Below are 23,659 nucleotides of genomic sequence, written 5' to 3'. Positions count from 1 at the left end.
GCTGGAATCAATGGGCTTAAGTGCATGGCTTAACACTGTGTTGCTTATGGTCTGGGAATGTCAATTTGCCCACTGGTATGCCACTGTGAAACATTATCTAATTTCATGGCATAACCTGTAGCAAAAGAAAAATGTTGCATCTCTGTTCTGTATCTTTATGTGCAAATTGGATTTAGACCTGATCCCTTTACATTTGAGAGCTGGTGTAGAATAAGGACTAAATGATGAATCAGGAAGTCCCAAGTTTGAATCTCACACCTATCATGAACTCACTAGGTGGCCTTAGGAAAGCCGCTTTCTCAGCCCCTCCCATCTGCACTATGGGGGCAATAAAACTGATTACCTTAGAGGGTGGGATGTAAAGATTACAGATAATGAAGGAATGCTTTGAGCACTCCGAAGGACCACATGAATGCAAAGTGTTAGTAGAATAGTACCATTACATCTGAAATGCCTCCAACATGCTGATCATTTACAAATGGATGAAATTAGCTCCCTCCTTTAACCTCCCCTGCTTATGCGTCATTCGGGCAAAAGCAAAAACCAGTCTGAATCTGCTGAAGAAAGCACTCCTTCACACTTTGGATTTTCCCATATCTACTTAAACAACTTAGCACATCAAAACAATGTCATGTCTTGTGAAATAGACGTTCAGAAACCTGGGTCACAGTTTAATTCTGGAGAATGCAGAACTTAAAAGCGGAGAATGGAAATGTTTTGGACAATCATGTTAGTAAGAATAAATTCAGATTACTCTTAAGGGTAGGGTTACTGATCTTTTTAAAAAAAATCTGAGCTGGCGTTTCTTCTTGGTGTCGATAAGAAAGTAGCTATTGCTGCATATTGCCACGGGATCAACCACTTCATCTGGGCACAACAGACCTGCAGGGAATGTCTTAGCTTGTGTTGGTTTCTGGTTTCTCCGGCCTCTCGTGAGCCCGCTGTGGGTATACATTGTTACATGCAGCATCTGGCTTGTCATTACAGCCACTGGTATCAGAGCAGATCCATGGAATCTAACACATCGATGTGGCAGAAGCCCAGTCCTGCATGCACAGGACAGGGCACACATACAGCCAAATTACAAATGGTGATATCAACTGAGAATCAACTCCAGCATGACTTTTAGTCTGGGTGCCCACCGTGTTACCAAATGTTTTTGTCATAGGGTAAAGGTAAAGGTTCCCTTGCCCGAAAGCCAGTCAAATCCGACTCTAAGGTTGCGGTGCTCATCTCCGTTTCCAAGCCAAAGAGCCAACGCTGTCTGAAGACGTCTCCGTGGTCATGTGGCCAACATGACTAAACACCAAGGCGCACGAAACGCTGTTGCCTTCCCACCGAAGTGGTCCCTATTTATCTACTTGCAATTTCTTGCTTTCGAACTGCTAGGTTGGCAGGAGCTGGAACTAGAGACGGGAGCTCACTCCGTCATGCGGCACACTCGGGTCTCGAACTGCTGAACTGCCGACCTTCCACAGCCTGCAGTTCAGCGTCTTAACCACTTGAGCTGGCATAAATGCCATTTTCTGAGCATCTGTGTTGGTGTGCCAGAAACCAGATCTTGCACATGGCAGGGCATGGACACTGCTAGTGTGCTGCTTGCCAACATGGACCGGCCTTTTCCTGTGTCTTCCACATGACTGGATGATTGTACAAGGAAGACCTCAGGTACAGGCCAGGTCCCCTAAATGACTTGAATTGCAGTGTGCTGAGGTGGGGGTTATGCCTATGACAGAGCACTCACATCAGCACAGAAGAACCTGATGTCACCTCTACCCAAGAAGTAATGATCAGGACCTGCCACCAAAATCCCATGGACTGAATTTCCCAGAACTGAGTGTTCTGCAGAGGTCAATGCCGAAATTGGATTTTTAGGAGGTTTGGGGTGAGGTTACGTCATTTTGGAATACAGCTATACATTATCCCATTTCTTTGCCGAAGCAAGAGGCTGTTCCGGCTACAAAATAATCTCCACGGTAATGGGACTTGTGTAATTTCAGAAATAAACATCGCCCTCATGGTTTGTGAGATTAGGATGAACGGAATTGGATCATAAGGGATGTACCAGGCCCATAGAAATGATGTTTTTCTCAGACATGACAATCACTTAATGATGGCAATTATAAATGTAGGCTTTTGTGTGTGTGCATACTTCATCAGACACAATGAAATGAAATCTCCTCAAGCATATTGTAATTAGGTTTTTGAATTTTAAATAATTTCCATTTGGTATGCTGTAAACTTTGAATTTTTAATTGTAAAATTGTGTATATGATTGGTCAAATGATCATAATTAGGAACGAACAGTTGAATTAATTTCCTCAAGCCCTACTTACAGGAAAAAGAGGGTGGGGGGCAAGATGCATGAGTAGGGCTTAAATTCCAGCTTCAGCCCTACTTATGTACCTTGGCTACGACTGGCCCTTCCTAACGGCTGCCCCCCCATCCTTTCCCCCCCTGTAAGTTGGGCTTGAGAAGATTTCTTTTCATTGTGTCTGACGAAGTGTGTTTGCACACAAAAGCTTATACTTTGAATAAAACTTTGTTGGTCTTAAAGGCAGGGCTTTTTTGGTAGAAAAAGGCCCAGCAGGAACTCATTAGCATAATAGGCCACACCCAACAGCAGAAACACATTAGCATATTAGGCCACACACCCCATGCCTTCCCTTGGCTTGTCTGGGCACCCCGGGGACCCCGGAAAAGCCAACCCTTGGACAGGCCGGGGAAGGCACGGGGAGGCATTTAATCCTTCCAGGAACCCCCTGGCCTGCTGGCCTCGGAGTCGCCGGGGGTGTGTGTGTCACTCTCCAAGCCTTCCCTCTGTAGCCTCCCACACAGAGGTTTTGGCTGTAGTGGGCGTGGCCAACTCTGAAGCCAGCCGGAACTCCGTTCCTGTGCGTTCCTGCCCAAAAATAGCCCTGCTTAAAGGTGCCACTGGACTCCTGTTTCAGTTCTTGAGAACAAGTTAGATCCAGAGGTCATTTCGGGGGGGAACGCGGGGGATCGCAGTTCCCCCGAGTGAGGTGCAGGGGGGCGGGGCACATGATGAAGCCCCGCCCCCTGCTTCCGGCCACCCCGCTTCCAGCCCTCATTCAGCCAGGAGGAGGCAGGAGAAGAGGGAGGGTAAGTTGCTTCCTCCCCGCCTCTCCTCACCCCTGCCTGCCTGGGGCCAGGGAGGGCCTTGGCGGGGCTTCCTCGCACTCCCACTGGCCTTGCAGGTCCACCGCCGGGCCCCTGATGTCAGGGTGTGTGGCATATGCTAATGAGTTATGCTAATGAGTTCCCCTAGCTCTTTTTCTGCGAAATGACCCCTGGTTAGATCATTCATATTGAGCCTAGTGAGATCTGAGTTCAGACCCTTGCTCGGCTACGAACCTCACCTTGTGCCAGTTGCTGTCTTCCAGCCTAACTTACCTACCGAGGAGAAGAGAGCCACGTGAGCCTCCCTGAGATCCCCGCTGGGAGGGCAGGATGAGGATGTGACAGACTGGAGAAAATAAATACAGGCTACTGTTCAAGGGTCATGGCATCACATAATCACACCAAATGTTCTTACGAAACGGGGGATACCAACAAAAGGGAAGGGCAAGAGAAAGAGCTGAAACGAGTCACAAAGGAGCAGTGCTATAAATGCAAAGAGTGGCAATGAGAGGCTCCAAGGAAAATTTTTGGCAGCAAAAGCCTGTCTTAGTGGGGGAAACGGCTTGAGCAGAGAGGAAGGGAGGGCAACTATTTGATTTTTCTGACCTTGCAAACACTACATTGATCGGTGAAACGTGATCTGTTGAGATTGAGGGCAGCAAAATGAACAGGAGGGTGTTAAATAGGGACCCCCCCTACGTGAGGAAAGAACCCCTAAAACGGATACAAATTTCACTTGAAAACAAGACAGTATTCAACATTAGTAACACAGTAAAGGCACCACCCACGCTAAGTGATCTTCTGTCCAAATAATTGAAAACGGGGTGGGGAGGCGAAGGGAAAGGAAATTCCGAACAAGCTGCAGCACAAAATCGCTATATGGTGCGCTCAGGAGGAAAAAGGAGTGATTTGGAAGAGAGTGAGGGGAATGAGGAGTGCCATGCGGACCCAACTCTTCCGCCTTTTATATTTTGGAGGGCCTGAAAAATGTAAGAGACAACTGAAACAAAACAAACCCTTCGGCACTTTCCACTAAGGAGAAAGTCTCCGCCTGCTTTCATTATAACAGTCTTCGTAGGTTTCATCCGAGACTCTTCCCCCCCCTTCCTTATTTCAGTATGAATATTTTTTGCTTTGCTTGCTTTTGTACTGATGATATGAAAACATAACACTCAACATTAGGTTTTTACCAAGGTGGTTTTGCTCTTTTGATTCACTTTTTTTTCCCCTTTCAAATCACAGGTTTAAGTTAATAGGACTGATCTTAAAATTTGTACAAAAAGATTCCTGACCACGACGATGTATTTCAGTATACTGTTCCATCTCTTTGTCCGGCTGCCTCAAGGCAGCAACACGGCAGAAAGAGTTTGTCTTCTTAAGCTGATGTAGGGTGTCTCTAACTTGTGCTACTTCTCATCATGGATTTGAATTTTGGAGTAAAAATTAACAAAAAGAGAAGAGAGAGAGGTTAGTCCCAAGGGGTAGATTTCCAGTGTAAAATATAAATGAGTTTAAACAACCTTCTGTGTATTGCTGTATAAGCGCTAACCCAATCTTTGATCCGAGCTGGTTATCTTGACCAGGAATGTCCAACTCCTCTTCTTGTTTCTCATTTTTAATATTTTTTTTTGCCTGTTCCACTTGGGTTTTGTTTTTTGTTTTTTTCCCAAACAGATCTTTTTTTAAAAAAAGAAAAAGGACAGTGATCTCAAACAGTCACCTCTGTCTTACTGTTAGTGATGAAGTATGGCTGTGTGGGTAAGTAATGCTGACTTCGTGTGGTCAGCGGGTCACTCACGGCTGGGTCTCCTCCAAGGTTTCTCCCTTTGGTTGCATAGGCCTGCCGGCGGAGGGACTGGTCACTAGGGTCCCAGGTTTTGTACGCTAAGGGGTGCATATGTGGCTTTGTGGCTTTGGACTTCTGCCCATTTTGTTTCATCGTGCCACCCTCAAGAATGTACGGCCGATCCTCCTCAACATGAACCGGATGGAGGGGCAGGCTCCCTTTTGCCGCCAGCTCTGCGAGATGTCTCCGTTTTGAGTAGAAATCATCGTTGACCTTGTCAGCTGGGAAGGGGGAAGGGAGATGAAAAACAGCATTAGCTACCAGCAGAGGAAAAGTGTTCAAAATAAAACATACAATTGTCAGACGGGAATGTATAAATAGACAGCCATGTTGGCTAAAAAAAGACATCCTTCCAGATGGGAACAACATTCACTTCTAAAATAGGGTTCATAAGAAGATTCTGTGATGCAGACCGTGCTTACTTCTGGCAGCCAAAAGACATATCTCAAAATGTAATTGGTTAAAACAACAGATTAAAAATATTTTTATCAATCAAACATGTCTCTCGGCCTTAAGCTCGACAAAATTCCTTTGGGTTAGAAAGGCTGAAAAGTCTGTGCAATGTAGTCGTTAGAGTGTCAGACCAAGATCTGGGTGAGCTTTCAAATCTCCACTCTGCTGTGAAGCTCTCTGGGTGACGTTGTGCCACCCAGTCACACTCAGCCTCACCTAGTTGTGAGGATGAGATGGGGAAGGGAAAACATGTTGGCCACTCTGAGCTCCTTAGATTAAGAAAGGATTAAGAAGGTAAGGTAAAGGTAAAGGTTCCCTTGCTCGAAAGCCAGTCGAGTCCGACTCTAGGGTTGCGGTGCTCATCTCCATTTCAAAGCCGAAGAGCCAGCGCTGTCCGAAGACGTTTCCGTGGTCATGTGGCCGGCATGACCAAACACCAAGGCGCACGGAACGCTGTTCCCTTCCCACCGAAGTGGTCCCTATTTATCTACTTGCAATTTCTTGCTTTCGAACTGCTAGGTTGGCAGGAGCTGGAACTAGAGACAGGAGCTCACACCGTCATGCGGCACACTCGGGTCTCGAACTGCTGAACTACCGACCTTCCACAGCCTGCAGTTCAGCGTCTTAACCACTTGAGCCACCACAGCTCGAAAAGGTACTGGATAGTATAATCCTGTGCACACTTACTTTGGGATTAAGCCCCACTGAAATGAGTGTGTGTGGTTGGGGGCGGTTACCTCTGAAAAGACTGGGCTGCCAACTTCTTTATAAAAAGATTTGTTATTGATGGTTTGTCATATTTATATACGTTCTGCAGTTCGATTATATAATGATTCATCTGAATCGAGACTGCATGGTGAACATCTTTTCGATTAAATACTTATGGTATTTTACTTATAGTATTCTATTCATATATTTGATGCATCTGTATGCTGCCATTCTGCCTGACAACAGGCCACTTGGAAAAAAATGAGATATTGTGAGGGTAAAATAATCACCCAACAGAAGGAAACAAACACTGTAACAAACAGTAGATCACAGAAATTCAGTAAGACTGTGATTTAGACGAGTGGAACTCTGCATAGAGCAAAAGGCAGGGAGCTGGGAGAATCCCCTCCCTAATAGTTCAGCTCTGAACTCCCTACCTGAACAAACTGGTCTTTGTAAAATAGCACTCTCAGTTTGGTTCTGGGCCTACAATGAATTGTATTCTCCAATTGTCACCGTATCAGGACATCATTTGTTTAACAGCCTTGTATTTGGGGATTCTTTTCAGTGTGGCGAATACATTCCCTGTCTTAAAGAGATGTTTTTCCTCCTGCAGGTGAATTAAATTGCTTTTGAAAGAGCCCATGTTGTAAAATTTGGCTCGGCACACTTTACCTGTCTCCATCTGTCTCCTGCATAATTGGCATCTGAGTGCTTTATATAACATACAGGTGCAGTTAAAGGCTTGCCTTCCCTTTTTAATTAAAGCGTGGAAAGTAGATAATGGTCCGTTACAATTTCCAAAGCAGGATTTAAAATTGTATTGTGTAGGGCTGTTATCAGTAACAGGAATGTATCCTCCCATTTGTTCACAGATCTCAGGGCTCATAACCAGACGTTCCCCTTTTTGCTATGTTGTTGATTATAATAATTCTATATTATTACATATTTAAACTTGCTCTGCCTCCAAACATGATTCTAACTCCACATTTACTGCACTTATCAATCCTGGGTGGTAGGTTTGTCTTAGGCATTAATCCCTACCTTGTGCAATCTCACGTAAGCAGCTCAACTACATAGGTTTTTTTTTTAGGGAAAATGGCCCCCCAAAATATAACTCTAGCAGGACTCTTGATATGTGTTTGCCCCCCTCCCCAGCAGGGGAAGGGCTGGGGTCCTTTGCCCACTGGACCCAAGGGGGGATCTTTTCCCCCTTCCCCAAAGCCAATCTGCACACAACTTGGAGGGCAGGTAGAAGGGCAGCCTGGGGAGGCCCTCTGTGAGTTTGATACTTCTAGCTTGCGGGGTGGGTGGGCATTTGACACACTCCTCCATCCCTTGCCCATTGGACCCTAGGGAGGGATCTTTTCCCCCTTCCCCAAAGCCAATCTGTACGCAACTTGTAGGGGGATGTTTTAAAAGGAATGGCAGGATTGCCCACTGGAAACAGTGGAAGAGGCTTGAAGATCCATTTGTTTTTGTTTTTGTTTTAAATTAAAACCCTTGGGATGTCACCCCTCCCGACAGACCAGCCAACCAGCCAACCAACCAGCATCCTTCTGTGGGTCATGCATGCTTGGAGTAGCCCAGTAGCACCTAGGGCCTAGGCAAAGGAGGAGAGTGGGGAGGAGAGGAGAGAAAGGGGAGGGTGCAGTGTGCCCCATCTCTTGCATACACCCTTGGCCAAGTTGGTGGTAATTGGATGCCCCCTCCACAGGTCACAAGCAATGTTCCCTCTAAAAGTCGGTAGCAATTGGACATCCCCTCCACAGGTCAAAGGTGACTTTAACCGCAATTAAGCAAAAATAATAATAATAATTGTGGGTTTTGGTTGCAGATGCAGAATGCATACACAAAAACAAACTGGAAAAAAAAGAATACTGCAGAGGGCAGGGATACAAAACACAAAGTTAACTTTAAAGGCTCGACAGTGAGCTGTTAGTGCAGAAACTCCCTTAGAGCAGTGATCCTCAACAGGGTGCCCACTTCTTAATTTCTCAAAGTGTCTCTTCTTCAAAGCATAGCTGCCTTTTTCTCTCAGGAACTATCTCTGAGTCTGAGGATTAGTTGTAATTCTGGGAGTAATCCAGGTTCCACCCTGAGGTTGATTACCATGTTCAGAAGATTCAAAGGCTCGACAGTGAGCTGTTAGTGCAGAAACTCCCTTAGAGCAGTGATCCTCAACAGGGTGCCCACCTCCTAATTTCTCAATGTGTCTCTTCTTCAGAGCGTAGCTGCCTTTTTCTCTCAGGAACTGATTTATGTAGTCTGAGGATTAGTTGTAATTCTGGGAGAAATTCAGGTTCCACCTTGAGGTTGATTACCATGTTCAGAAGATTCCAGGAGGCATCACCTTTAGGATCGCAGGAAGCACCCACTGTCCCCATCTCAGGAGAGTGTTTAGAGCAGAACCTCTTAATGTCTTGTGATAGCTGCCCATTAGGGTTGTCAACCTCCAGGTGGTGGCTGGAGAACCTGTGGGATTACAACTGATCTCCAAGTGACAGAGAAGAGTTCCCTCTGGAGAAAAAGACCACTTTGAAAGGTGGATTCTATGGCATTATACCCCATTGAAGTCCCTCCCCTCCCCTCCCCTCCCCCTGCCTTCCGCAGGCTCCATTCCCAAAATCTCCATGTATTTCCCAACCCGGAGCTGGCAACCAGACTGCCAATGGCAACCATTTTGTGATTAATCCCACCTCCAAGACAACCGTGTTGTGGTGGTGCCTGCCACCCTTGCTCAAAATACCCAATGTACCTAGAAGCTTAGTACATTCAGGGGCCCCTGCAGTAGTACAATCAAGAATGCCTCATCCCAGCTGTTTTGACCTGAAAATCCCCAGTTTCATTTTGTTTCTCCCTTGGATGACCAGACCCTGAAGTGAAATCACGCTGAAAACAAATTCTTAATTTTCTCGCTAGTTTTGCACATGGAATTTTCAAATTGTCTGTGTATCATCAATAAATGTAATGCATTAAAGATGTATTCAGGTGGGTAGCCTTGTGTCAAGCCCATGCCTCACTTGTCATGTATTGTTGTCTACTGATGCTACTGTTCTGTTACATCAAGGGTTAAGAACAGGGGTCTTGTTGTAGAAAAAGAGCTGCCGGAGCTCATTAGCATAACTCATTAGCATAACTTATTTGCATATGCCACGCCCCCTGACATCACCGGAAGTGACAGAAGGCCACACCCCCTGACATCACCGGAAGTGTGTCAGAAGGCCCGGCTACTTACCCTCCTGCTTCATCCTCATTCCCAAACCACCACCTCCTGTGGCAGTGAATTCCATGTGTGAATCACTCTTTGGGTGAAGAAGTACTTCCTTTTATCCGTTCTAACCCGACCGCTCAGCAATTTCATGGAGTGCCCATGAGTTCTTGTATTGTGAGAAAGGGAGAAAGGGAGAAAGGGTTAACTCCTTTCTTCCCTTCCAATCGTTTATTTGCATTCTTTGGGAATGAGTGTGTGTGTGAATCTCTGCTTCACTGGCCTAGTGCTTGTAGCCGGTCTGCATGACCTTGCAGCATAGATAACGTAAGGGTTAGTTTACAGGTGCTGGCGGGGCGGCTATGAGACTGAGCTTGAAGCTTTGGCGGGCTGTGTAAGGATTGATGATTGGGCACTGGGGGGACCCAGGGGTGGTCCTACACTCTGTACAGGTTTCGCCCTAGCCTGGGGCCCGCAGTTCCAACACAAACTCTGTATGCGCTTGAATGATCTGTAAATCTTGCTACCATGAGAGTGTCGAGAGAGTACTTGGACCCAAGACCTGACACCTTGTTAGTCTGAAGCAACAGTACAAAGGCTGAGTGCAGTGACACCTTTAAGACCAACAAAGTTTATGCCCCACAAAACACAAGAACATGTTTCTTAAAACGGGAAACATTATAAGAAGCAATCAATGTGCCCTTCAAAAGTGGTAAGCAAACTGTATTCTACTCACCTGCCCCACCCATTTCTGCACATCCAAGATGCCTTCTGGCTTGCAGAGGACTTTTTGTTACACCCAGGTTGTACTTGAATTACATGTGTGTATCGCTGTCAAGGCACAGCCGCCTTATGGTGAGCTCAGAGAGTTTTCAAGGAAAGAGACAGACAGAGGCGGTTTGCCATTGATTGCCTCTGTGTAGCGACCCTGGACTTCTTTGGTGGTCTCCCATCCAAGTGCTAACTAGGCCTGATCCTGCTTAGCTTCTGAGATCTGATGAGGCTGAGCCAGTGAAGGCGATCCAAGTCAAGGCAAGAGATGAACGGAGGTGCTTTGCCATTCCCTGCCTCTGCATAGCAACCCTGGACTTCCAGAGTGGTCTCCCATCCAAGTACTAACCGTGGCCAACCCTGCTTAGCTTCTGAGATCTGACAATATCGGGCTAGTCTGAGCTATCCAGGTCAAGGCATGCAGGGGGACCAATCCCAGATTGTGAGCATAGCCAGGGCTATTTTTGGGCAGGAACGCACAGGAACTGAGTTCTGGCTGGCTCCTGAGTTGGCCACACCCAGCAGGAACTCATTAGCATAATAGGCCACACCCAACAGCAGAAACTCATTAGGATTGGCTATATTAGGGGTGTGTGGCCTAACATTCAAAGGAGTTCCTGCTACAAAAAAAGCCCTGGTTTTGACAACAAACAAGGTCAACAGAATAAGAAGCAAAAGGTGAGTGTGGCTGGATGAGCACACTTCTGGTAACATGGGGATGTGGCCTATAATGCCAATAAGCTGTGCTGTCAGGGGTGTGGCCTAATAATGAGTTTCTGCTGTTGGGTGTGGCCTATTATGCTAATGAGTTCCTGCTGGGCTTTTTCCACAAAAAGAGCCCTGAATTGTCATAGCTATGTGCTTAAAGGGAAGAGGGGTCAGAGGAGTAGGTTCTGCCAATCCTTAAGGGTGGCCAGCTTAGAATTAACAGGGGTTTGTATTTTTGCAGTTGTAATCCCTAGAGACTGCGTTTAAGTTGACAGTGGAAGGGTGGTTTACAGCACAGAAAGGATGAAGAAGAGGATCTGCTCACATGTGCCTCCCAAGTTTCAAACCATGATTTCCAGGCAGCCCTTCAAAGTTTAAACTTGGTTGGTCTTAAAGGTCCCACTGAACTCAAACTTTGCATTATAGGTGCATTATACGTAGACTGTACACATAAATACCAGATAGATCATCTAGTTTGGAGTTCAGTAGCTCCTCAGAGACCAGCAAGATTGTCAGGTTATGAGATTTCGAGAGTCAGAGCTCCCCAAAAGCTCATATCCCCAAGACCTTGTTGGACTCTAAGATACTACCGGGCTTGAATCTAGCTCTTCTACTGCAGACCAATACAGTCGCCCTCTGAAACATATAACTCATGTATTAAATCCCCCCCTTCCATAAAGCATACACAACACTAGCAAAGGTAAAAAGCCGATGAAAATGAAATAGGCATCAAAAATAAATGTGAATATAAAAAGGAACAAAATTGGGAACATTCGCTCACCTCTATACAGTAGCCACACAATCCTTAGATATAACATGATGTTCATCAAATTGTGGGGATTTGTATGTAAACTTGAAGATGAAAACTGTTCAGATTGGCCAACTGTTAGCTTCAACCTCCCTTCCCAGCAAGCTTTACCCTATCCTAGTTTCCTCAGATTCCACTGTCTTCCCTTGCTTCTCCCCTTCTCCCCTCCCCTCTGCCCCTGCTTCCCCAAATTCTCTCCTTACTTACATCCAGGGCTGTTTTTGTAGAAAAAGCCCAGCAGGAACTCATTAGCATAATAGGCCACACCCAACAGCATGAACTCATTAGCATATTGGGCCACACCCCTGACAGCACAGCTCATTAGCACATTAGGCCGCACCCCCATGTTACCAGAAGTGTGGTTATCCAGCCACACCCACCTTTTGCTTGTTGTTCTGTTTACCTTGTTTGTTGTCAAAACCCAGGGCCTTTTTTGTAGCAGGAACTCCTTTGCATGTTAGGCCACACACCCCTAATGTAGCCAATCCTAATGCGTTTCTGCTGTTGGGTCTGGCCTATTATGCTAATGAGTTCCAGCTGGGCGTGGCCAACTTGGTAGCCAGCCGGAACTCCGTTCCTGTGCGTTCCTGTCCAAAAATAGCCCTGCTTACATCACTAGACAGCAGGTGTGCCTGTTTTCCCTCTCTGTGTACCTGCAGCCATGCTCAATCCTTTGTCTAGCAGCCATTACCCCTTTCCTTAATTTGAAGTGCAGAGATTGCTAGGTTTTAGGCAAAGGTAAAAGAGATGGAAAGCAGTACAAGTATTCACAATACAAAAGGACATTTGGACGGTTCTGTCCCAACCAAGAAGGAGATTGTAGCACTCCATGATCTTCCTTTTTCATCTCAGTTTCTATTTGTGTTAGCAAAATGCTTCTGGAGAAGGTTGAAAGCCAGATAGGAGGATATAAATAAAGATGTGAATCTCTCTTCCCATTGTGGAGTAAATGCAACATTCATAGATGGTTTCTGGTGAGTTCCTTTTGCTTGCAACTCAGGAACAGGGTACTCTCTCAAGTTTTTGCTCTTAAATTCACACAGCAGAGATAGGTATGTTCTAAACAACTTCCATTTATTAGCCAGGAGATACAGGGAGGGGAGCAACTGGATTCAGGACAAGCAAGTTAATGCATTGTGCAATTCTAACTAACAAAGTTAATTGAGCAGGGACTTCACTGTAGGAGATTAAACCAGCACACACAAATATCAGAGGTGGGGGGGAACACACTCTTCCATTGCAGTATATACAATAAATACACCACGGTTTCCTATCTGGGCACCAGTCATACACACATCCGCTGAGCCTCAGCAAAGCTGCCCTTTCTGCTTTTCAGTCATGCTCTGGGACCATAGGGATGGGATGCTATCGCAAGTGATGCCACTGGCATTTTATTGCTTTAATTTTTACAAACTTTGTGTAATGTATTCAATAGCTGCCATTGAATGCATAACTGCATGTGAACAACATAATTGAATTGCCATGTAAAGCTTCGTCCTGGGCTAGGATCCAAATCCGTCCAATTGCATTGCTAGCCCAGGAAGAACCAACCAATCACTTGTCAGCAAGCTCCCTGAGCGGGAACGTCCGTGATTGGTCCTTATGCATACAACCTTATTGGTTGGTAATTGTACAGTAGGCGTGGCTACATTAGCCGGGAGAGTTTAAAAGCAGGACAGCTGCAATGTAAAAGCTGTTCTGGCTATCAGATGTTGATCCGTGTTGGAGTTGTGTTCGAGTTGAAGAATAAAGCTGAATCTTTGCTGAATCACTCTCCGACTACTTTGTTAAGTGAGCGACTTAACACTTGGCTTTGATTTTAGCTGCTTAGTAAAGCAAACACTGCTACTTTATAAAGAATTACTCTTTTTACATAGGCGGTTATGCCTCCAAACCTATGGAATTTTTAGGCCCTCACCCAGCAATCATGGAAGATGACTGAGATATTTCATGGCATAACTATGCTTATACTCTGCAATCATTTCGTTTTTAAGCAGGCTCTTAACCTCCAAGGGTGATGGAGTCTGGTTTTGTATTATTCTCCCTGCTGTTAAGATAATGTTTTGGATTTAATTCCCACCCCCCTTGCATGTTTTCAGTGTTTTGTATCTTCAGCAAGTTGCTTTATGGCATGTTTGCAGCAGATTGCAACACTGGGAGCCAGCCGAAACAGGCTGCTTTCAGTTGCAGCTAGTTTGCTACAGAGTTGACCTGAAAGGAAGTCTTCAAGCTGTACTTAGATAAGGATCTGTTCTGTATACACATTCTGGCCTTTATAAATAGATTCCTTTTTTTTTTTGCACAAACAAAAATCATACTGCTATCATAGGTGTAATCACATCAACTGAAGATATGAAGTTGCCTTCTGAAGTGTAGTGGGTTAGACGCATAAAGAAAGCATGGAGACTGATGTATCGATCAGTATAGCTTTACTGGTACACAACAAGACTAAAGACTAACGGCCGGCAGGCCAACTATATACACGGGTCCCATTGGCGGGTTTGAATGTCCCGCCACGGTCCCATTGGTTCCCCCTTTGGAGGGACTAGAATCCTAGTTCCCATTGTGGTCCGATGCTGAAGCTCAGGTATGTGCGCTGACCTCCGGTGGCGGTCAGCGGACACTACATCCCTCATGAAGTTAGACCATTGGTCTGTCTAGCTTAGTACTATCTGCCTTCACTGGCGGTGGCTCTCCACAATCCCAAGAAGATCTTTTCCAACACCTGCTACCCATGTTCCCTCTAAGTTATGAAGTCCTGTGAGCAAAAAATTCTACTTGGTGAGCTACTGGCATTAAAGTTGTGAGCGAGCGATTTGGCTACTGCATGAATCAGTTTGCTCTGGAGCCCTCCTTCCTGAGCGAAGACAAGAATGTGTGAGCCGGAGGCTAAAAAACGGTGAGCTAGCTCATGCTAACTCAGCTTAGAGGGAACACTGCCTGCTACCTGAGATCCTGTAACTAGAGATGATGGGGACTGAACATGGGACCTTCAGCATACAAAGCTAGTAAACATTGAGTTGCATCATCTCTCTTTGCTTTTTTGTAGTAAGAACACAAGAACATAAGAGATGCCAGTGTTGGATCAGGCCAAAGGCCCATCCAGCCCAACACTCTGTGTCACACAGTGGCCAGAAATACCAGTGCCATCGGAGGTCCACCAGTGGGGCCAGGACATTAGAAGCCCTCCCACTGTTGACCCCCCCCCCAAGCACCAAGAAGACAGAGTGTCACTTGCCCCAGAGTCCCTATCTATACCAGTGTTTTATCAGTGCTCATGCACACATTGGTAACACAGAAGAGGGGGGAAAGATGCAAATGAGTGAAGGTGTGGCAACATGCACAGGTGCAGAGTGCTGTACAAAATGTGGAAACGAAAAACAAACAAACAAAAAATCCCAGACAACAGAGAATTGCTAACTTATGATTTCGAAACAAAACTGGGAAATCCCAAAATCCAAACCCTTGAGTGAAACGTTGACGTGTTTTGGAAGCATATTACTATTAAATGCAAGGACCAAAATGTGTTCTAAAGCAAGTTTCTTACAGCAAGTAAATACATGTTTAAGAAATGCCAGGGGTAGGAGTTTGGGATGGGCCGGCATTCTTTTTCTTATCAAGAGAGAAGTAGCCAGTCCTCTGGTGTCAGTTTTGTGGTAGGTGGATGATGGTATCTTCATCAATAAATAATTCAGTGCAGAAAGCATGATAGTGCTGTGATTCTTTGTTAACATTAAAGGTAAAGGTTCCCTTGCTCGAAAGCCAGTCAAATCCAACTCTAGGGTTGCGGTGCTCATCTCCGTTTCAAAGCCGAAGAGCCAGCGCTGTCTGAAGACGTTTCCGTGGTCATGTGGCCGGCATGACTAAACACCAAGGCGCACGGAACGCTGTTCCCTTCCCACTGAAGTGGTCCCTATTTATCTACTTGCAATGTCTTGCTTTCGAACTGCTAGGTTGGCAGGAGCTGGAACCAGAGATGGGAGCTCACTCCGTCATGCGGCACCCGGGTCTCGAACTGCTGAACTACCGACCTTCCACAGCCTGCAGTTCAGCGTCTTAACCACTTGAGCCACCGCAGCTCCTTTGTTAACATTACAGCGAACTAAATTCAAAGAAGCCTTCTGTAAGATCTGGATAACTAGTGGCACAAAATGGGAGAACTGAGAGAACAGAAGGGATTTGGTTTTCAAGTGTTTGCTTGTGGGGGAGGAAATCAAGAGAGGAGGTGCTGAAGGAGGATGGTCCTTTCTTGGCTTTGAAACTGAGCAGGTGAGGTTTTGAACAAGCCACAGCTGTGTCCAGACAGTGAGTTGGTAGTACTAAAAAGGCAGACGGTACACAGAAGGGGACACCTGAAGCTACTTTACATAGACTCGGTCCATTGGTCTATTTAGCTCAGTATTATCCACTCTGATTGGCGGCCTCAGGCAGAAATGTCCCACATCTACTACCTGAGATCTTCTTCCTGGTGATGCCAGAGACGGAACCTTGACTCTGCATGCCAATCCAATGAGCTGTGGCATTCTGCACAGAGCTTATGAATATATGATGCTGCCTTATACCACCAGACTGGTGGTCCATCTAGCCCAGTCTTGTTTAGTCTACATGGCTGCAACTTTCAAAGGTCTCTGGGAGGGGAGTTCTGGGGATACAAGATTCCCCAATGCCCAGCTTGCTTTAGGGGACCTGGTATGTTAATCTTCTCTCATTTTGCGTTCATCTGGCATAATGCCTGTACTCTTGGCCTTCAACAACAGCTACACAAATGCTCCTCTACAAATCTATAATCTTATTTTAACCATTTGCTTGACTTGAAATCATACTAAGGCTGCAGTCACACGGAGCATTAACCACACTACAGAGACGGAAGATAGGCGGATTTTCCGGGTGCGATCACAGCACCACATCTGGGAAGCGTAGAGCTCCCGTGGCGAACCCGAGGCTTCCCGCCGAAGATGCGGGGTAAAAAACTAGTACCTTCGAGGTACTAGTTTCCGGAAACTGCGGGGCAAGGGTGGGCGCCTGATTGGGTTTCCGGTGATAGGTCGTGGCATCCGGTGCCCACCCATGTCCCGTCGCTAAAAGGTTTTTTTTCAAGTCTCCACGGGATGCACACAAGTACCCAACGGCGCATGCGCACACTTCCACAGCCCCCTCCTCTTTTCCGTATCCCCCCACTCCTGGCTCGGCCTGCTCAAGAGGAACTCTCTGCACCGGGCAGCAGAGGGGGAGATGCGGGGGGCGTGGCGGGAGGGCGGCCCGGCTGAAGCTCCTCCTGGAGGGGACCGGACGGAAGACACAGTTTGCATTCCTCTGCAGCCCTGAAAGGGGTTAAAACCGCGGAGCCTTTTGCTAGAGAGGCCGCTTCTTTGCCGCGCCGCAGGATTGTCCTGTGATCGGCACCTCCCCCCTAACCACAGGACCTGGATGGGACCTCTATGGGAGGTCTGATAGCGCAACCGCGCGTTATTTTGCTCCGGGGCAAACAGCCATGCTTTCCCCCCGCATTTTCCTGCCCGTGTGACCGGGGCCTAAGTCCTCTCCTGCAGCAAGAGAGTGTTTGCTATTTTTCCAGTTAAGCAAAGGTTAACACGAGCCATTATAAATACTTAGAGAGGTTTTTGTTTTATTAAAGGTTGGTGAGTTCTTTCTTTCTCTCCCTTCTTTAAATGTGTGAGTGTGCACGCAGTGGCTGAGAGGTAATGGAGGAAGAGGAGTATTGTTGTTTGTACCCACTTGATCATGAAGGTCACAGGGTGACCCTGGGCCAGTCATTCTCTTTTGGCCCAGCCTAGGGTTTATTTATTTATTTATTCAATTTAAACCCCACCCTCCCTGCCAAGGCAGGCTCAGGGCGGCTTACATAAAATTCATAAAAAATACTACACTTAAAACAGTCACAAATAACACAAACAGTCACAAATAGCACAAAGGTGCAGGCCTGGCACAGTGAGAGCATATGGGAGTGGAGATTGGGGAGTTGCAGCATTGTGTGATGTCAGTGCTTCAAGAGACTTCTAGAAATTTCCCCAATCTCTATTGTAAGAACCATAGAGACTGGGTGAATTCTTAGAGTCATTTACTGCAGTCATGCCATTTCCAGGTCTCTACATCCTGTGATGTCACACACACACACCCATTTTCCCCTGATGCTCCACTGACCAAGGGCAGGGGAGAAAGTGGGTTTGTCCACTGTCAATGGGTAAATAGCAACCCTGCTTACAGGGTTCTTTTGAGGATAAAAATGGAAGAATATGTGCTGCCCTGAGCTTCGTGGAGGAAGGCATGAAACAGAATGTGGTCATTAAAAACAAACCCATGCAATAATAAAATGAAGATTTTGAATTTTTTCAAAAAATATCCAGTTCAGATGTTCCAATGGCTAGACCAGATAATGAGTTTATATTCCCCAACCCCAATACACTGTACTATAACATTGCAGCATGAGCTTTTCTTGTTCCAGTTTTAATTTTTCTCTACCTTAATCAGTTTTAATGGTGCATAAATGTAAACGGTACCTAAGTCTGCTTTGGGATCAAAGTACTGATAGGAAACCATCACCACTGACCACTGCCCCCCAACGCCTATTCAGCTATTAATGCTCTGTACAACTGTGTCTTGTAAGGACTGGAAGACATTGATGTTCAAAGCTAGCCTTACAAATCCAATTTTCTACCTCTTTGAAAAGAGGCATTTTTTTTAAAAAAACCAGCTCAACAAAAACACAACAAAAAACAAGCAGTGTCAATCATCAAGACTGTCAGTGTTCTTACACGTCACATTGTTATGCACTCTCTAAATTGTACTTGTCATCAGGGAAAAGAAGACTTTCAGGATATTAAAGAATTGTCAGGGATTGCACACAAAACTGCCTTATACCAAATCGGACCACTGGCCTGTCAAGGTCAGTCTTATCTACTTTGACAGGCAGCACTCTGCAGGGTCTTAGGCAGAGGACTTTCACATCACCCCACTACCTGTCCGCAGGGTTGGCACAGGCATTTGGGGTGTCCTATTGTGGAGAGGCAGGAAGCCACTGTCTGCCTTCCTTGCCCTCCCCCCCCCCACTGTGCCAGGGGGAAGTAGAAAGAATACTACGCAGCCTCATTTGTGTCTGCGAGCTCACGCCCAGCCCAATTATTTAGAACAATTCGGTCGATGATAATTCAGTCACTCAAGGAGGCCGTGGTTCATCCCCCTTCGGAGGCATCTGGTTCGAGGCGAATCGGCAGTGCTGTTGTTGTTGGATCTGTTGGCAGTGTTCAACATAGTCAACCATCAGCTACTGATCCACCACCTCGATGACACCTGAGTTCAAGTGTTCGCCTTACAATGGCTTGCATCCTTTCTCCAGGATTGGGGACAAAGGGTGGCACTAGGGGATCAGCTGTCCCGAAGGCATCCACTGTCGCGTGGCATGCCCCAAGAGGCAGTACTCTCCCCAATGTTATTTAACATCTATATGTGTCCCCTTGCCCAGATAGCCCAAAGACATGGGCTTTGGTGTCACCAGTATGTGGATGACACCCAGCTCTATCTGTTGTTGGGCGGCCAGTCTGACTCTACACTGGAAGATCTAGACCGGGCACTGCAGGCTGTGGTTGGATGGCTTAGACTGAATCGACTGAAATTGAATCTGACGAAGACAGAGGTCCTGTGCCTAAGTTGAAACGGGCCGGGGGTAGGGATTCCATTCCTGACCTTCGATGGGGCTCCGTTGGTGCCAGCACGAGAGGTTAGGAGCTTGGGAGTGCTCTTGGATGCCTCCTTAACTTTACTAGCTTTGTATGCTGTTAGGTCCCTCCCCCTCCGCTGTTAGAAATGGAAAGAGGAATCAAACACTCTCTCTTTCTCTCTGGCATGGTCTATCTAGCTTCCCCCCTCCCCCTAAAGATGTGTGCAAGCAAACAAAAGCTTATACCTGGAAAAAAAAGTTGTTGGTCTTACACAGGACTCTTGTTCTCTCTGGCGTGCTCACTCTAGCTTTCCCCCATCCCCTCCTCCTCTGAAAATGTGTGCAGGCAAACAAAAGCTTATTAGTGGAGTAAAACATTGTTGGTCTTCTTAAAAGTGCTACCAGACTCCATTTTTCTCTGTCTCTCAGGCTCTTTCCTTTCTTTCCCTCCCTCTCCCTCCCCAGAGGAGGAGGGGGAGGAGCCCTCAGCCAATCAAAGGAAGGCTTTCTCTCTCTCCTCTGCCAAGCAGGAAATAGGAGAGACTGGGGGAAAGGAGCTGCAATGCCAGAAACAGGAAGGAGGAAGCAGTAGACAGCCAGTTTCTTGGTGGGCCTGCGTGGATAACGAACAAAGTAATGGAAGCTGTAAAAGTTAAGAAGGATTCCTTTAAGCGGTGGAAAGCTAGTCTCAGTGAGGTTGATAAAATGGAACACAAGTCTGTGGCAATTAAAATGCAAGTCTGTGATCAGGCAGGCAAAAAGGGAACATGAGGAGCATATAGCAAAAAACATAAAGACCAACAATAAAACTTTCTTCAAATACATTAGAAGCAGGAAACCAGCCAGGGAGGCAGTGGGGCCCTTGGATGACCAAGGGGTAAAAGGAGTACTGAAGGATGGGGCCTTGGGTTTTGAAAAAAAAATGCTGGTTTCGAGTCAAAAGGCTTACATTTCCAAGGAGTAGGCACTGCCAGGAAAGGCTGGCATTTAGAGAAGTAAGGTTTCTACTGTTGAGATCGAGGCCACTGTGGGGTCGAGGAAGAAACTCTGAGATTGTGCGCCTTCTTGCAGCTGTCATCCACAGCTTTCAAAGTGTCATCCATGGAGGCATGGAAAAGGCCTTCCCGGTCAAAGGGAAGGTCTTCAATTTTAGATTTGATATTGGGCTGAAGAGAGGTCAAGTGCAACCATGCGCATCTGCAAAGAAGTATTAGAGACCAGAGTCTTAGAGGAGCAGGCCACAGAATGACATATCAAATTTATCTGCTGTCTAGAAATAGAACCGATCCCAGAGATGGTGGCAGAAAGAGTTGGTCTTGCATCCTTGGGCACAGCATCCAGGACAGGTCAGACCACTGAGGCTATGTTAAAGGCATAGGCTGCCAAGTACAAGGGATATGGGTCAATGCGGGTATTCATGGAGGAGACAGCATAAATATTCTTGGCCAGTGCATTGACTTTCCGACCCTCCCGATCTGATGAAATAAGTTGACGGGCTTGTTTAGATTTAGTAGAGGACTGCACAATCATCGAGTTTGAAGGAAGATGATTGAACAAGAATGTCGCTAAAGTCTCCTGGATCTTGTATAGGGCATCATAGTGTTTGGAGCCCAGGGATACTGAGGCAGGACAATCCCAAGGCTCATTCAAGAAAGACAAATGAACAGGGAGGAGTGGAAGAATGGTTGACAGAGATAACTCTGCTTGCACCAACTTGTGCACAGCATCAGTCACGGCAGAAGTATCTGTTGCACCCTGCACTTGAAGAGCAGTAGCCAGCCTGGTAATGAGCTCAAGGTAGGCTTCTGATACCTCAGTAGGGGAGAGGGATCCTGAGCAGACAACATCATCCCCCTGTGGGGTCACATCGACCTCGACATCAGACAACATCAACCCCTGTGGGGTCACATCGACCTCGACATCTCCAGGGTAGGAGTGTTCCAACTCCATATCCAAGGATCCAGAAAACGAAGGTGGAAAGAACAGAGCCAGCTGATCAGGTAGTAGCAAAGTGTGGGTAGACAATTCCTGAAGGCTCAACAAGGTGTGAGGAGCATGACTGCAAGGAATGGAGACATCAGGAATAGGGGACTCCAAACGTAGAGAATATGCAGAAGCATATGAGGCGGAACGGTGACTACAAGGTCAAGAGGCAGCATGACAGGAATGTGCGCGACCATGACGATCAGGCTTGGGTGTCAATGATTGAGGGTAGAACCGGTGACTGGAAGAATGATACGATGTCTAGCAGGGGAGTGAGAGCTGGAGAAATAGCATCTAGGCTCCATGCAGTCATAGCGTGAGTGAGGAGAGTGAGATAGACTCTGAAAACGATGTGCTCTTTCATCCAATAGGTGATAAAGAGGGAGGGAGTCTCAAGACACCGACCAACGCTTCCTGGCAGAGGCCAAAGCAGAAGGAGATGGTGAAGATTTGGGACTTGCTGACCTGGTATGATGTGGTCAGTCGGAGAAGAAAGAACTGGCATCAGTACAGGAGGCGGATCATCACATGGTGGTGCAGCAGTAGAGGCAGAGCGAGCCACTGATGTTGATGTTGAGAGCTCTGAAATTATAATGGGATCGATTGCTGAGGCAGAAGGAGTGACGGCTGAACTTGACTTCTTCGATTTCGAAGTCAACACCTCAGTACCCTCTGACTGTCATGATGCGGGGCTAGGCAGGGGCGAGGCAGTCAGGATACAGTCCAAGATCATGAGCCAGTAAAGCAAGCTAGCCGGGAAAACCAAGTCCAAAACACTAAACAAGAGCGGGGTAGTCAAAATACAGTCCAGAGTCAAAAGGCAGGCAAGCAAACCAACTGGGAATCAAGTACAAATCACAAACCTTTAGAGTTGTCAGAGAGCCAGAGTCCAAAAGAGTCAGGAGCCAAGGAGTCAAGGTTCAAGGTGCAGAGTCAGAGCGTAGTAATTCAAGCTGAGGTCACAGAGCCGAGGGAATCCAGTCAGGAACAAGGAGTCAGGAACACAGGCGAGGGGTACAGAGCTTTCGTCCAAAGAGACTAGTTGCTGGTGAGTCCCAGCTCCTGCTAGTACTTGGGGATGAGTGAGCGTCCGCCACGCATGCGTGCCTCTCGCCGCCTAGCTGCCATCTCCCGTCAGCACTGTTCCCTTAACCGGGGAGGGGAATCAGGAGGAGAAGTGTCAGCTGTAGCTTCTGAAAGCTCAGCCCTGTCTGGTGCAGGTGTTACTGGCAGCGTGAGCTGATCCCCAGCGGCACTTAGATCTTCTGCTGGGGCCATTTGCTCAGACTCAGCAGGAGTTGTTTGTTCTAACTCAGCAGGAGCTGTGACACCGACCGCTTGGGCTTATGCAGCTTCTTAATGATTTGTGTGGAGCCACAGAGCTTGACGGTTTTTGAGTGGGAACCGAGGAAGATCTAGAGGCAGCCAAAGACATTCCTGGATGAAGTGAGGCTTGTAGCAAGACTGCCTTAAGACATGCTGCACGATTATGATGGGCCTGCTTAGTGAACTTAGCACGATGAGGGCAACCCTCTATGTGGTGCTGTTCCCCAAGGCAGAGAAGACACAAATTGTGCCCATCATTTGACGGGAACTTCATGGGGCAGCGGCGACACTCCTTAAAAAAGAGAGTGCATCCCATACACATACCTTCCCAACCAGGGAGAGGGAGGGGAAGGGGGAGCTAGCTAAAAGGAAAGAAATAAAGGTTCCTTTAAAAAAATTCAGAGGAAGAAGAAGAAACAAAGACTAACAAAGAGCGGTAACAGCGAAAGAATTGAAGAATGTAGCTGAGGCAAAGCGAGGCGTGACAAAGATAGGTGTGAATGCAAGGGCGGTTGAAGAAGAACTGAGTAGGAGGCAGCTCTCTAACCTGCTCCAGGCATGAGCAGTGCATGCTTGCTCCCCAGAGCGGGAAGAGAGCCTGCCAAAAAGGCTCTGACGCAAGCTCTAAAAGATTCTCCAGTGAGGTCATACGCAGGCACCCAACCCACGTGTGGGACTGCACAGAGATCACAAAGAAAATCACCTTGTCTCTTTAAATGAAACTAAGTCCTCAGGGCCAGATGAAATGCATACAAGGATACTAATGCATACAAGGATCCAGCCTACCTGAGGGACCGCCTTTCCCCGTATGTTCCCCCAAGAGCACTACGGTCAGGGGCCCAAAATTTGTTAGCCATCCCGGGCCCCAAGGACACCAAGCTGGCTGCTACTAGGACCAGGGCTTTTTCGGTGGAGGCTCCTACCTGGTGGAATGAGCTCCCAGGGGAGTTCCGGGCCCTGCGGGATCTTATGCAATTCCGCAGGGCCTGTAAGACGGAGCTCTTCCGCCAGGCCTTTGAGTAGGAGCCG

At 46.9% G+C, this 23,659-nt stretch overlaps 1 protein-coding gene across 1 annotated transcript in view; it reads right to left on the bottom strand.

The window, feature by feature from the left end:
* Positions 1 to 4,849: 4,849 nt before the first annotated feature.
* The window catches only part of SHISA9 (shisa family member 9), a 391,212-nt gene continuing 372,402 nt past the window's right edge, over positions 4,850 to 23,659 (bottom strand). The window contains exon 4 of the mRNA XM_015415502.1: positions 4,850 to 5,208. Coding sequence (XP_015270988.1) covers positions 4,850 to 5,208 — 359 coding nt within the window. The remainder of the gene's footprint in view (positions 5,209 to 23,659) is intronic.

Source organism: Gekko japonicus, unplaced genomic scaffold (assembly GCF_001447785.1).
Source record: "Gekko japonicus isolate JY-2015 unplaced genomic scaffold, Gekko_japonicus_V1.1 scaffold1657, whole genome shotgun sequence".
NCBI lineage: Eukaryota > Metazoa > Chordata > Lepidosauria > Squamata > Gekkonidae > Gekko > Gekko japonicus.
The sequence above is the reverse complement of the archived record's forward strand: the minus strand, read 5'-3'. Positions and strand labels throughout refer to the sequence as shown.